Source organism: Erpetoichthys calabaricus, chromosome 18 (genome assembly GCF_900747795.2).
Source record: "Erpetoichthys calabaricus chromosome 18, fErpCal1.3, whole genome shotgun sequence".
NCBI lineage: Eukaryota > Metazoa > Chordata > Cladistia > Polypteriformes > Polypteridae > Erpetoichthys > Erpetoichthys calabaricus.
In genome coordinates, this window is record NC_041411.2 from 42171476 (window position 1) to 42184101 (window position 12626).

At 38.9% G+C, this 12626-nt stretch overlaps 2 protein-coding genes across 2 annotated transcripts in view; one reads left to right on the plus strand and one right to left on the minus strand.

Moving 5' to 3' along the window:
* wsb2 (WD repeat and SOCS box containing 2) overlaps nucleotides 1–12626 on the plus strand; it is a 53304-nt gene that overhangs the window by 17415 nt on the left and 23263 nt on the right. The gene's annotated exons all lie outside the window — the stretch shown is intronic.
* Nucleotides 1–12626, minus strand: part of rfc5 (replication factor C (activator 1) 5) — a 44147-nt gene that overhangs the window by 1436 nt on the left and 30085 nt on the right. Inside the window, exon 10 of the mRNA XM_028825446.2 lies at nucleotides 1202–1256. Coding sequence (XP_028681279.1) covers nucleotides 1202–1256 — 55 coding nt within the window. The remainder of the gene's footprint in view (nucleotides 1–1201; nucleotides 1257–12626) is intronic.

A 12626-nucleotide genomic window follows, 5' to 3' on the forward strand; every position in this document is an offset into this window, starting at 1 on the left:
TCTGGTACATGCTTCCTCAGTTGGTTTTCCCAGTTGATTTCATACAAGGGACGCTATTGGCAGATGGCTGAGAAGCTACCCAGCTTACTTTTCTCTCTCTCTCTCGCGCTGACTTTTTCTGATCCTGACGTAGGGGGATTGAGCAGGGGGGCTGTTCGCACACCTAGACGATACGGACGCTCGTCTAAAAATGCTGAAAGATTATCTTCACATTGGCTACCTTCTGTGCAGCTGCTTCGTGAAGCGACATGCAGCACGGTGCTTCGCATACTTAAAAACACGAAGGGCACGTATTGATTTTTTTATCTCTCTCTCTCTACGGAGGGGGTGTGAGCTGCTGCCTTCAACAGCTTTGTGCCGCAGTGCTTCGCATACTTAAAAGCAAACAGCCCTATTGATTTGTTTGCTCCTTTGAAGAGGAAGATATGTTTGCATTCTTTTAACTGTGAGACTGAACTGTCATCTCTGTCTTGTCATGGAGCACAGTTTAAACTTTTGAAAAAGAGACAAATGTTTGTTTGCAGTGTTTGAATAACGTTCCTGTCTCTCTACAACCTCCTGTGTTTCTGCGCAAATCTGTGACCCAAGCATGACAATATAAAAATAACCATATAAACATATGGTTTCTACTTCGCGAATTTTCTTATTTCGCGGGTGGCTCTGGAACGCAACCCCCGCGATGGAGGAGGGATTACTGTATATCATTTCATAGATTTCTTTGCACTATCACAATATAGTCCATTTACTAAACAGTAGATTAATGTATAACTTTTTAGTACTTTAGGGGTGGCACAGTGGTAGTGCTGTTGCCTCACAGTAAGGAGACCTGGGTTCGCTTCCTGCATGTTCTCCCCGTGTCTGTGTGAGTTTCCTCCGGGTGCTCCGGTTTCCTCCCACAGTCCAAAGACGTGCAGGTTAGGTGCACTGGTGATTCTAAAATTGTCCCTAGTGTGTGCTTGGTGTGTGTGTCCTGCGGTGGACTGGCACCCTGCCCAGGATTTGTTCCTGCCTTGCGCCCTGTGCTGGCTGGGATTGGCTCCACCCCGTGACCCTGTGTTAGGATAAAGCAGGTTGGAAAATGACTGACTGACTTTTTAGTACTTTATTGATGCTACTGTACACTAACACACATACAGTATATCAAATTTCCACCTCTAAAGCAACTCATTGCTTTAAAAAACAGATGGGAGTGTAAACTTACTCTGTGTCTGCCAACTTGACAAGCAAATGAATTCGCACCGAAGCTGGAAAGTCAACTGCAAAATAATAAGTGACAGAAAGGTAACAAACTGCAGTTAACCTGTTTTGCATACACTCCTATATTAGTACCAACAGAGACATACAATATCTTCTGACAAAAATTCTCCATGTTTAATTACCTTAAGATTTAATTTCTTAATTGAGTTAATTTAAAAGCATCATCTGTATAAAATATAGTCAAGAGTGGTCAAAGGACATAATCAGTATAGTTGTTGCAAATGATAGTCTAGATAAGGTGGGTCAATTAGGCACCACATTCCTTTTAAATTTAATTTGGCAACAAAGGGACCCAACAGTAAACTGAAGAGAAAATGCGAACAGCTTTTAATAAAACCAGCCACTTAAGATGTCAGATGCCAGTTTTTGCTACAAGGCTGCAGATAACATTACATTATCAAACTCAGTGTGAGGGGTAAAAAAAAGGTGGGCTATTTGGACAAGACGATGTGGTATACCTTTTTCACATCTAGACCAGAATGAAGCCATGGAAGTTAACACAATTACCTGGAATAATCTTGAGGTGCAGGTCTGAAAATCACAATGTAGTTTAGGAAGATTTCTGGATAGGTACTTATCTCCTTGGAAATTTTGGAAACCCAATGAGCAGAAGACTGACACAACTTATATAAACATGAAAAGTTGAGGGTTTGAACCTTATTCTAACAGTATTTAATTATAGAGTATAAAATTAAGTCTTTATAAGCCACCTAGAAATTACTGCAAATATCCCAAATAAATCCATACAAACTGTCACACTCATGGGTTTCAATCATATTAGACAATACATTTACTTAGGAAATACCACAGCAGTGAATTAAATGGGTTATTATTGACATAATTAGCAGATTTTACTGGATCTAATTGACTTTTTATTGTGCAGATCAAAAACTAGAAAGGAGATAACATTAAGTAGGACAAAAAAAGGAAATACAGTGATCCCTCGCTATATCGCGCTTCACCTTTCGCGGCTTCACTCTATCGCGGATTTTATATGTAAGCATATTTAAATATATATCGCGGATTTTTTGCTGGTTCACGGATTTCTGCGGACAATGGGTCTTTTAATTTCTGGTACATGCTTCCTCAGTTGGTTTGCCCAGTTGATTTCATACAAGGGACGCTATTGGCAGATGGCTGAGAAGCTACCCAGCTTACTTCTCTCTCTCTCTCTCTTGCGCTGACTTTTTCTGATCCTGACGTAGGGGGATTGAGCAGGGGGGCTGTTCGCACACCTAGACGATACGGATGCTCGTCTAAAAATGCTGAAAGATTATCTTCACGTTGGCTACCTTCTGTGCAGCTGCTTCGTGAAGTGACATGCTGCACGGTGCTTCGCATACTTAAAAGCTCGAAGGGCACGTATTGATTTTTTTATCTGTCTCTCTCTCTCTCTCTCTGCTCCTGACGGAGGGGGTGTGAGCTGCCGCCTTCAACAGCTTTGTACAGCGGTGCTTCGCATACTTAAAAGCAAACAGCCCTAATGATTTGTTTGCTCCTTTGAAGAGGAAGATATGTTTGCATTCTTTTAACTGTGAGACTGAACTGTCATCTCTGTCTTGTCATGGAGCACAGTTTAAACTTTTGAAAAAGAGAAATGTTTGTTTGCAGTGTTTGAATAACGTTCCTGTCTCTCTACAACCTCCTGTGTTTCTGCGCAAATCTGTGACCCAAGCATGACAATATAAATATAACCATAAACATATGGTTTCTACTTCGCGGATTTTCTTATTTCGCGGGTGGCTCTGGAACGCAACCCCCGCGATGGAGGAGGGATTACTGTACTCTCTTACTATTTAGTACCTTATTGATTCTATAAAAGTCATTCAATAATGATTAACATATCTCTCCATTATAACAGAAAATCTTGAGACAAGACTATTTCCAAGAGATTTTTTCAAGTCCCGCCCTCCTCTCAATCATTTACAGTTAATGGCCCACACCCACGGTCCTCTCACCTCTCATTCGTGTGAATACTTTTGTCACACACAGTTCTTGCGCTCACAGCTCTTATAAATTTTTACGTTTTCCTCACTTTAAGTTCCCAATAAAAGAAGACTTATTATGTCCAAATCTTATCGAAGAATTTCATCCCAAAGGGTTATCAACACAAGAATTGAGTACACAAAAGCAATCCTAGCACCGAGAAATGATGAAGTCAAACAAATTAATGTGAACATTTTCGATCGGTTACACGGCAAATTGATTAAATGCATATCAATACATTATGCTGAAACAGTTGGTGGTGACGGTGCGGAAGATGAAAACATCAACTTACAATATCCTGTAGAACAGGGGTCCCCAACCCCCGGTCCGCAGCCGTCTGACAGCCGGGCTGCAAGAGAACTGCTGGTAACTGAGACTCACTCAGACTTTTCAGAACGCTTGGCGGGCAGGGCTTTGCAGCGGCGCAGAGAGAGGAGAGAAACCGAGGTGAGAGAATATTACAACAAAGTATTTTTATGGTCCTGACAGTTTCCTCATATGACACGAGTCTATAGAAATCTCGTTACTACAAAGTACATTCAGCAGATACTTTCATTACAACGAATTCAAATGAATCATCCATAGAGCAGTTAGATCTGTGGTCGCAGCTCAGTTGTGCACATTTGCACAACTATCCCCAAACAGAAACACTGTAGAAAAATTTTTTTTTGAACTTTCCTCGTACTGTTTTTTTTTTTTTTTTGTTGCTGTTTTTGTTTTCTGTAGTTTTCAATGATACCTTTTGCTTATTGCTTGTCAACATTTGAAAAACATCCATTGGAATTTAACTCATTGTCACCCTCCTATAGAAACGGCAGACACGAAAAAACGATAACAGTGTTTATGTTTGTGATGTGCAATCTGTTGGAATGACAAATGCAATGCATATGTCTTTGTTATATGCAAAATAAAAGAAGAAAAATCTCGGGTTGCAAAACATATGCGAACTGCTGCATTTGAAGACAGTTTTTATGTGGTTCAGTAATGCTTATTCAAGAAACATTCCTATTAGTGCAGCACTCATTCAAGAAAATGTGAGGTTTCAAAACTCTTTTGGGACCTCCGTCAACGGGACAACACGCCGAAGAGCATCCCGAAGTGCGATCACCACGTCTGTTTAAGACTGTATCTGTTGCTGGGGCAACAGCAGGCTCACAGCTCTACTGTGAAGCAATTGCGCTTCGGGACGCACTTCAGCATTATGTTCCCGTTGGGTGGGGGGAATTCCAAAAGAGTTCAGAAACCTCACAATATGAACTGGCATTCAGGCACTAGGGCACCCACTCTGCAGACTCAGTATACAGCCAGGCTGGAGGAGTGCTGGAGGAGCCTGAAGAAGAAAATCTGAGGCAGCGGTGGAGCTAGGGCTGTAACTAATGATTATTTTGGCAGTCGACTAATCGTTCAATTTAGTTTTCGATTAGTCACGATTATTTCATGCCTGACTATTTTGACGCCTGCGACCTGTGGTTGCACATCCTGTTCTGGGCTCCCGTGCATGCCTTACCTCATCTGCTCACGTCTGTCCACCTGTGAATGTCACCCTGATGTATCTGCATTAACACGATTAAAATTAATAATAAATTAAAATAACAACCAGTGAAACATATGAATTTGAAAATAATCAGATGTTTTATATTAGTGTGACCATCTCAATAAACAAGAAATACATTAAACAATACAAACTAAAGTGCACATAGTGCACAAAAAAAGTGCATTTAACATAACCAAAAATGGCCACTGGTGTGTCTCAAAAGTCCAAAAGTTTAAATAAAGCTGCAATACAAATAAAATAAAACAATAATGTACAGTTTATAAAAGATTCAGTTCATATATTCCTGATTGCAGTGCAGGAACATGAGCATTTCGACATGGTGTGAGGCTGGCTCTGTTCTTTGAGACAATGTTCCCAGCTGCTAAGCAGAGACGCTCTGAGTGAGTAGAGGTAGCAGGAATACACAAGAATGATTTAGCAGACAGTGAAAGATATTTTAATCATCACACTCTGAAGAAAAAGTGTTGTAGTTTATCACATCATGTACTATATTATGCCAAAATAAAAAATAATGGACTAAAATATGTAACAAGCTAATTACTGATATATTGTACTCCAAAACACAAGTTGCCTAACGTTAGTTAGAGATGGTTTACTATTCATTTGAACTCCATTATTATATGAAAAAAGAAGAAAAAAAAAAAAAAACTAGGACGGCTCAGCAACTCCTATTCACTCGTTTACTATAGCTCCAAACACGTTAGCAAGCATAACTGAAATTATATGCACTTAACCCTTAAACCACTGCAACGGGCTAGAGTCGGTTTCCAGTGCAATTTGGAAGCATGCCGAAGCCGAGTATATGCAGCGACGTACATTCACTGAACTCCGCAACTGGCTATATTTGCTGTGTATATTCGTTGAGCAGCCAGCTCATGAGCACTGCCGGCCCCTGCAGCCTCACTGTCTCTGGGATTCAGCCGCTGCACTAGATGAGCCTGCAATCATCAGCGTTTACCTGTGTGTGTTTGCATGAAACCAGTTCAATCGCAGTTGGCTCGGTGATTTACTTAATTTCATCAATGGCTTCAGTTGCACCTTGAACATAAAATAGATTGTTGCAGTAGTTTTTTTTTTTTATTATAGTTTTTACAGTTCGTTTGCAGTGTGTAAAATGATCAGTGTTTCAGTAATTGTGATGCTCTTTGCATGAAAAAAAAATACGCGTTACATTAAAATTTAACATTTTCTTTGTGAATTGTGACGTTTACTTAAAAAGTGCAGCTAAAAAGTATTTGGTGTCCAGGGGTGCCTTAACCCCCAAGTATGTGTCGGTTTAAGGGTTAACTATCATTGTCGAAACATTGATATACACAGAAAAGAAAACTCAGCTTTGCATAATCTGCATTCAACTTTTTTCTCTTTTTCGGTGAAGTGCTCCCACACTTTAGAAAGTTTCTGTCTCAGTTTTTTTCTGTCTCCTTCCTCCTCCTCTATCCAACTCGCCATTGCTACCATGTTTATTTTACTCTACATTCTTCTTCTCCTCAGACGTTCTTTCTCATTGGTAGGACTGTGTGCAGTCTTGACAAACAATACAGCCCCCAGACATTCATGTAGTGCATTGCAGTTATAAAAACCAATGTGGTTCTTTGTGACTGGAGCGTCTATTGAAGGTTCTGTTTATGAAGTGTCGACAATAAAAAATCTGCGTCAATGATTTTTTGTAGTCAACATTGTCGATTATGTCGACTGATCGTTGCAGCCCTAGGTGGAGCAGCAGCACATGGGGCAGAGGCAGAAGATACCCGTTGTTCAAGTTGGCAGATAAAGTGGCTGCATTCAAAGCCAAACTTGATTTATGGGGCCGACAAGTGAACATTGGGATTTTTGATATGTTTCAAACGTTAGCAGAGGTTGTTAAAGATACCAAGCCAGGGCCTTCTTTCTCCCAGCTGGTGTATGATCACCTATCTCAGCTTTCAATAGAGTTTGAGCATTATTCCCAACCACAAAAGACCCCCGAAAATGGGAAGGAATGGATCTATGACCCATTTGTGAATAAGCCAGGTGAATCAACTTTGTCTGTGCTTGAAGAGGATCAACTGCTTGAGGTTGCAAATGATGGTGGCCTTAAAAGTATGTTTGAGACAACTTCAAATCTCCATAAGTTTTGGATTAAAGTCAAGGCGGAATATCCTGAGGTTGCCACAAAAGCACTGAAAAGTCTGCTTCCATTTCCAACATCCAACAAAACATAAGGCAGTGTTTTCTGCAGTGACAGTAACCAAAACAAGATTACGGAGTAGACTGAAGATAAGCAATACACTTTGTGTGTCACGGTCTTCCATCGTCCCCAAATGGGATCATCTGGTTGCAGGAACACAAGCTCAGGGCTCCCACTGATTCTGCATTATGGTAAGTTGTATAATTTCTATTACGATAGTATAACTTAATAATAATAGAAACGTAATGTAAATTGTGTATAAAACTGCCCTACGAACCTGCCCCGAATCCTCAACCCCCCCAAACACCGGTTGCTTCTAGTAAAGTGTCAAAAAGGTTGGGAACCACTGCTGTAGAATATCTAAAACCATTAACACCGTCCGGTCTTCCACCGGCCGAATTACTGTTGAAAGAAGGATGTATCGTAATGTTATTGTGTAATTTATGTCTGAGTGCTGGGCTATGCAATAGGACAAGATTAGTTGTAAGCAAATTTGGTCGAACAACTGTGACATGTAAAATTTTAACAGGTTACAAGAAAGGTAATGTAGTACATCTTCCGCAGATAACATTAGACACCAAAGGAGATCTTGATATGCCATTCATATTAAAATGTTTAGGTTTCCCATTAGAATAGCTTTTGCTATGACAAATCACAGGGACATTTGAAAAAGTCGGTTTATTTATTAGAGAGAAAGAAACGATATTCACTCAGGGGCAGTTACTGTATATGTTGCGTTGTGACGATGCAAGTCCAAACACAGAATCAAAATTCAATGCGATATTGACAAAAAGTTAATTCCAAAATATGGTTTTTACTGAACTTTCACAGTAAAAGTGTAAGTTTAAAAACTATTTGCATGTTCATTTCAAAGCCAAACAGAACGAAAACGTATAACGCAACGAATACCTCTAACGCAACATGAGACATCATTTTCTTTTAATTTATTACGTTTTACTATTTTTTACTATGGTTAATTACTCGCTGTAATGTAAAATAGTCAGTTCTGTTATGCATATGTAACAATTCCCATGAAAATAATTTATTTAAATTGCACATCCGCTTCCCCATACGCGAGCAGAAGAGCCGCAAAGTGGCTAGCACGTAGCACCCGCCCGGGGATTGACAAGCAAAGCGAGCAGGGGACAGAGCCCCCTAATTAATTTTACAGAGACCTAGTTTGTCTTTCAAGATAGTAAAACTGCAATGTCACTAATGAATAACTGAAACTAGAAAATTACTTCAAATTGACTGTGGGCCATACAGTTTAAAAATCAAATCATTTATATATGTCCATGTTACATGCAAAAGAAAGTACATTATGCAGTCAATAAATAAATATTCCTGATAGGTCTTCAGTAATATTAAACCAACATCAGAGTGTTTCACACACAAAGTATGGAATTCCATTTTGTACTACAGTCTTGTGATTTTACAACATGAGTGACCAAATTAAAAAACAACAAAAACAAATAAAAAAAAAAATATATATTTTTAAAATGTGTAATTATGTTAATTCTCATTTTAGTGTTTGCAAAAGTAAAGATTCCCATTTGCTTAATGATGTATATTGTAAGAATAATTTAGAGGTAACAATAGTTAAGTATTTTGGATGGCAGTGCACATTGAAATATATAAGCGTTTGTTTCAAAAAAACAGACTGCTGAAATGATCAGGTAAACCAGCAGAATGTTCCAGGAGGATGGTTCAAGAAACTGGCTGATGCAGTGTTCTTTCATGCACCTAGTAAGACTTGCTAATTGATACATATACAGTTTTCATAACAGAATAAGAGCTGAATTCAAGCAATATTGAAGAACAAGGATATAATGGAGAAAGACTTATTTTAGGCTGGTTGTGCTCTATGCTATAGCACCTCATAAGCATTATTTCTGCACTGTTATGCAAATTCAATTGTCTATAAACATGACCCTTTACCTGTAATTTTTGACCATTCTGATCAACACAGACTGCTGTGATGGATGATCCCTCTTCAGCAAGGTGATGCAAGGGGAAATAAATGACATATATGGAGAGAGTTTCTCTGGCCCGATTACTGACTTAAAAAGGTTTTATTAGACTTGTGCTAGTAGAGGATACGTTTCTTTCTTTAATTAACATGTTTGATTTCTATTGTAGTTTTGGCACCCGAACAAGGGGCGGTCAGAATACTTTGGAAGATGCGACTGTTGAACCCGTGACAGGCAGGAGAAGATTTGTTCTTTTGTGGATAAGGCATTGGTTTGACCGCAAGCCTTTAGGAGTATTTTATGTCTAGAGTTTGGGTTAGTTTTAGTGTAGTTGGGTTATAAATTGGAGCCGTGGCTTGGTTTCTATCATTGTTTCTGCTGGTTTATTTGCAATTATATTATAAACATGCCTCTATCTGATAAGGAAAGAAATGCCAAGTCTGCCACATAAATATTTTTTGCAATAAACAATTAAAAAATTTACTTCTATCCAAAGTGCATTTACTCCAATACAGGGCCACTGGCATATAAAATGTATTGAATAAAACTGGCCATGAAGTTCCTTACACATACCAACATAAGGTTACAGCCTACATTCTACATCTTTTGTTCACTAAATAATTGTGCTCTTGTGCAGTACAAAACAAACTGAAAGAGGACTGAAAAAGAAAAAAAGAACCACAAGATCAATGAGCTGACAGCTAATACAAGTAAACGTTAAGTTACCCAGGTGAAATTAAACTTCCTGAAAAACTTCAGCCCACATAATTTTACTTTAACAGTTATGATTTAAAGCTGATTGAAAATTATATTAAATACCATGAAAACAACCAGTGCCCTATATGGAAGGTCCAAAAAACAAAAAAAGTGAAAAGGTAAAGCTTAAAGCCAAATCTAGAATTTACTGTGGATATGAAGAGAGAGGGTGAATGGTGGGGAGGCACAAAAGTTCAGTCTAATTTGTTTATGGGGCACAGTTTTTTTTTGGTTTTTTTTTTTTAAAAAACGCCAAAAAGTGCAATAACTAATTTTGCAAGAAATGTTAAAAATCTAACACTAACTGATCTTATTTATTAAAAAAAAAAAATTTACTTTGAAAAGCTGATATTTAGATAGAACTCTGCTTACTCATTTCTAAACTGTCTTCCAGTTACCCAGAAAAAAACACCTCTTTCAAAAGTAATAAACCACAGAACTTTCTGGGACACCCCCCTTATTTTACTTGCACTGAACTTCAACCATGACTTGGGACTTAGCTCAACAAAAATCTTTTGATGTATTATATTTAACTAGGTTCTATTTCCCAGCAATATATTTTACTTTTAACCTAGACGGTCACATTAAGGGAGGAAGTATAAGAGGCACTGTGAAATTTCAAGAGACATCAAAAACATGAGGTACATTTGACAGTTAAAAAACATTCACTTTTATTTAGCTCTTGCTTTTATCCAAAAAAAAACAAAAAAAAACAATTCCCAGTGTTATTTAGTACAATTGCTTTACATTATTATTATTAGAAATACAAGGAGAATGAACCATTGAAATGTTGTAATGCATTTGATTTAAAATTGTCAGTGCATTTTATATCTTCAAAGTATACAACATAGTAAATAAAATCTATCCACAACCTCCTTCAAAAAAACTAATCAATGTATTCATTTTATAATTTAGAGACAGAAAAAAATCCCTACGGTTTGATTATGTCAAGGTGAGTCATGGACAAATTCAAATGTGCCACTGGAAATTTCACACTATGCAACTGGCAGTTGTGGGAGAACAGCACAGACTGCCCCCAAGTTTCTAAGTAAGTGAAGGCTGCAACTGAAAAATCACTGGAAAAGTTGTATAAAGTGACATGGCCTTTAGGCAAATATGCTACTCCCCAATTAGTTAATCCATTTAATATTTTCAGACTAATGAGGTGAATTTGTGATCAACTCAATGGAGCAGATTAAATTTTGCAGAAAACAGATTTTATGGCAGAGACACAAACATACTAGATTATCTACCTCCCCTGCCCATACATACACACATATACAGTACATACAGTGCATCCGGAAAGTATTCACAGCGCATCACTTTTTCCACATTTTGTTATGTTATAGCCTTTTTTTCCTCAGAATTCTACACACAACACCCCATAATGACAATGTGAAAAAAGTTTGAGGTTTTTGCAAATTTATTAAAAATAAAAAATACTGAGAAATCCCATGTACATAAAGTATTCACAGCCTTTGCTCAATACTTTGTCGATGCACCTTTGGCAGCAATTACAGCCTCAAGTCTTTTTGAATATGATGCCACAAGCTTGGCACACCTATCCTTGGCCAGTTTCGCCCACTCCTCTTTGCAGCACCTCTCAAGCTCCATCAAGTTGGATGGGAAGCGTCGGTGCACAGCCATTTTAAGATCTCTCCAGAGATGTTCAATCGGATTCAAGTCTGGGCTCTGGCTGAGTCACTCAAGGACATTCACAGAGTTGTCCTGAAGCCACTCCTTTGATATCTTGGCTGTGTGCTTAGGGTCGTTGTCCTGCTGAAAGATGAACCGTGGCCCCAGTCTGAGGTCAAGAACGCTCTGGAGCAGGTTTTCATCCAGGATGTCTCTGTACATTGCTGCAGTCATCTTTCCCTTTATCCTGACTAGTCTCCCAGTTCCTGCCGCTGAAAAACATCCCCACAGCATGATGCTGCCACCACCATGCTTCACTGTAGGGATGGTATTGGCCTGGTGATGAGCGGTGCCTGGTTTCCCTCCAAACGTGATGCCTGGCATTCACACCAAAGAGTTCAATCTTTGTCTCATCAGACCACAGAATTTTGTTTCTCATGGTCTGAGAGTCCTTCAGGTGCCTTTTGGCAAACTCCACGCGGGCTGCCATGTGCCTTTTACTAAGGAGTGGCTTCCGTCTGGCCACTCTACCATACAGGCCTGATTGGTGGATTGCTGCAGAGATGGTTGTCCTTCTGGAAGGTTCTCCTCTCTCCACAGAGGACCTCTGGAGCTCTAGGAAGAGTCCTGGTGGTTTCGAACTTCTTCCACTTACGGATGATGGAGGCCACTGTGCTCATTGGGACATTCAAAGCAGCAGAAATGTTTCTGTAACCTTCCCCAGATTTGTGCCTCAAGACAATCCTGTCTCGGAGGTCTACAGACAATTCCTTTGACTTCATGTTTGGTTTGTGCTCTGACATGAACTGTCAACTGTGGGACCTTATATAGACAGGTGTGTGCCTTTCCAAATCATGTCCAACCAACTGAATTTACCACAGGTGGACTCCAATTAAGCTGCAGAAACATCTCAAGGATGATCACGGGAAACAGGATGCACCTGAGCTCAATTTTGAGCTTCATGGCAAAGGCTGTGAATACTTATGTACATGTGCTTTCTCAATTTTTTTTATTTTTAATAAATTTGCAAAAACCTCAAGTAAACATTTTTCACATTGTAATTATGGGGTGTTGTGTGTAGAATTCTGAGGAAAAAAATGAATTTAACGCATTTTGGAATAAGGCTGTAACATAACAAAATGTGGAAAAAGTGATGCGCTGTGAATACTTTCCAGATGCACTGTATACACATACAGTTGTGTTAAAAATAATAGCAGTGTGTTTAAAAAAGTGAATAAAGCACAAAATCCTTATAATAGCTTTTATTTTCATACACGCAAATTGGGATCACTCCTCATTC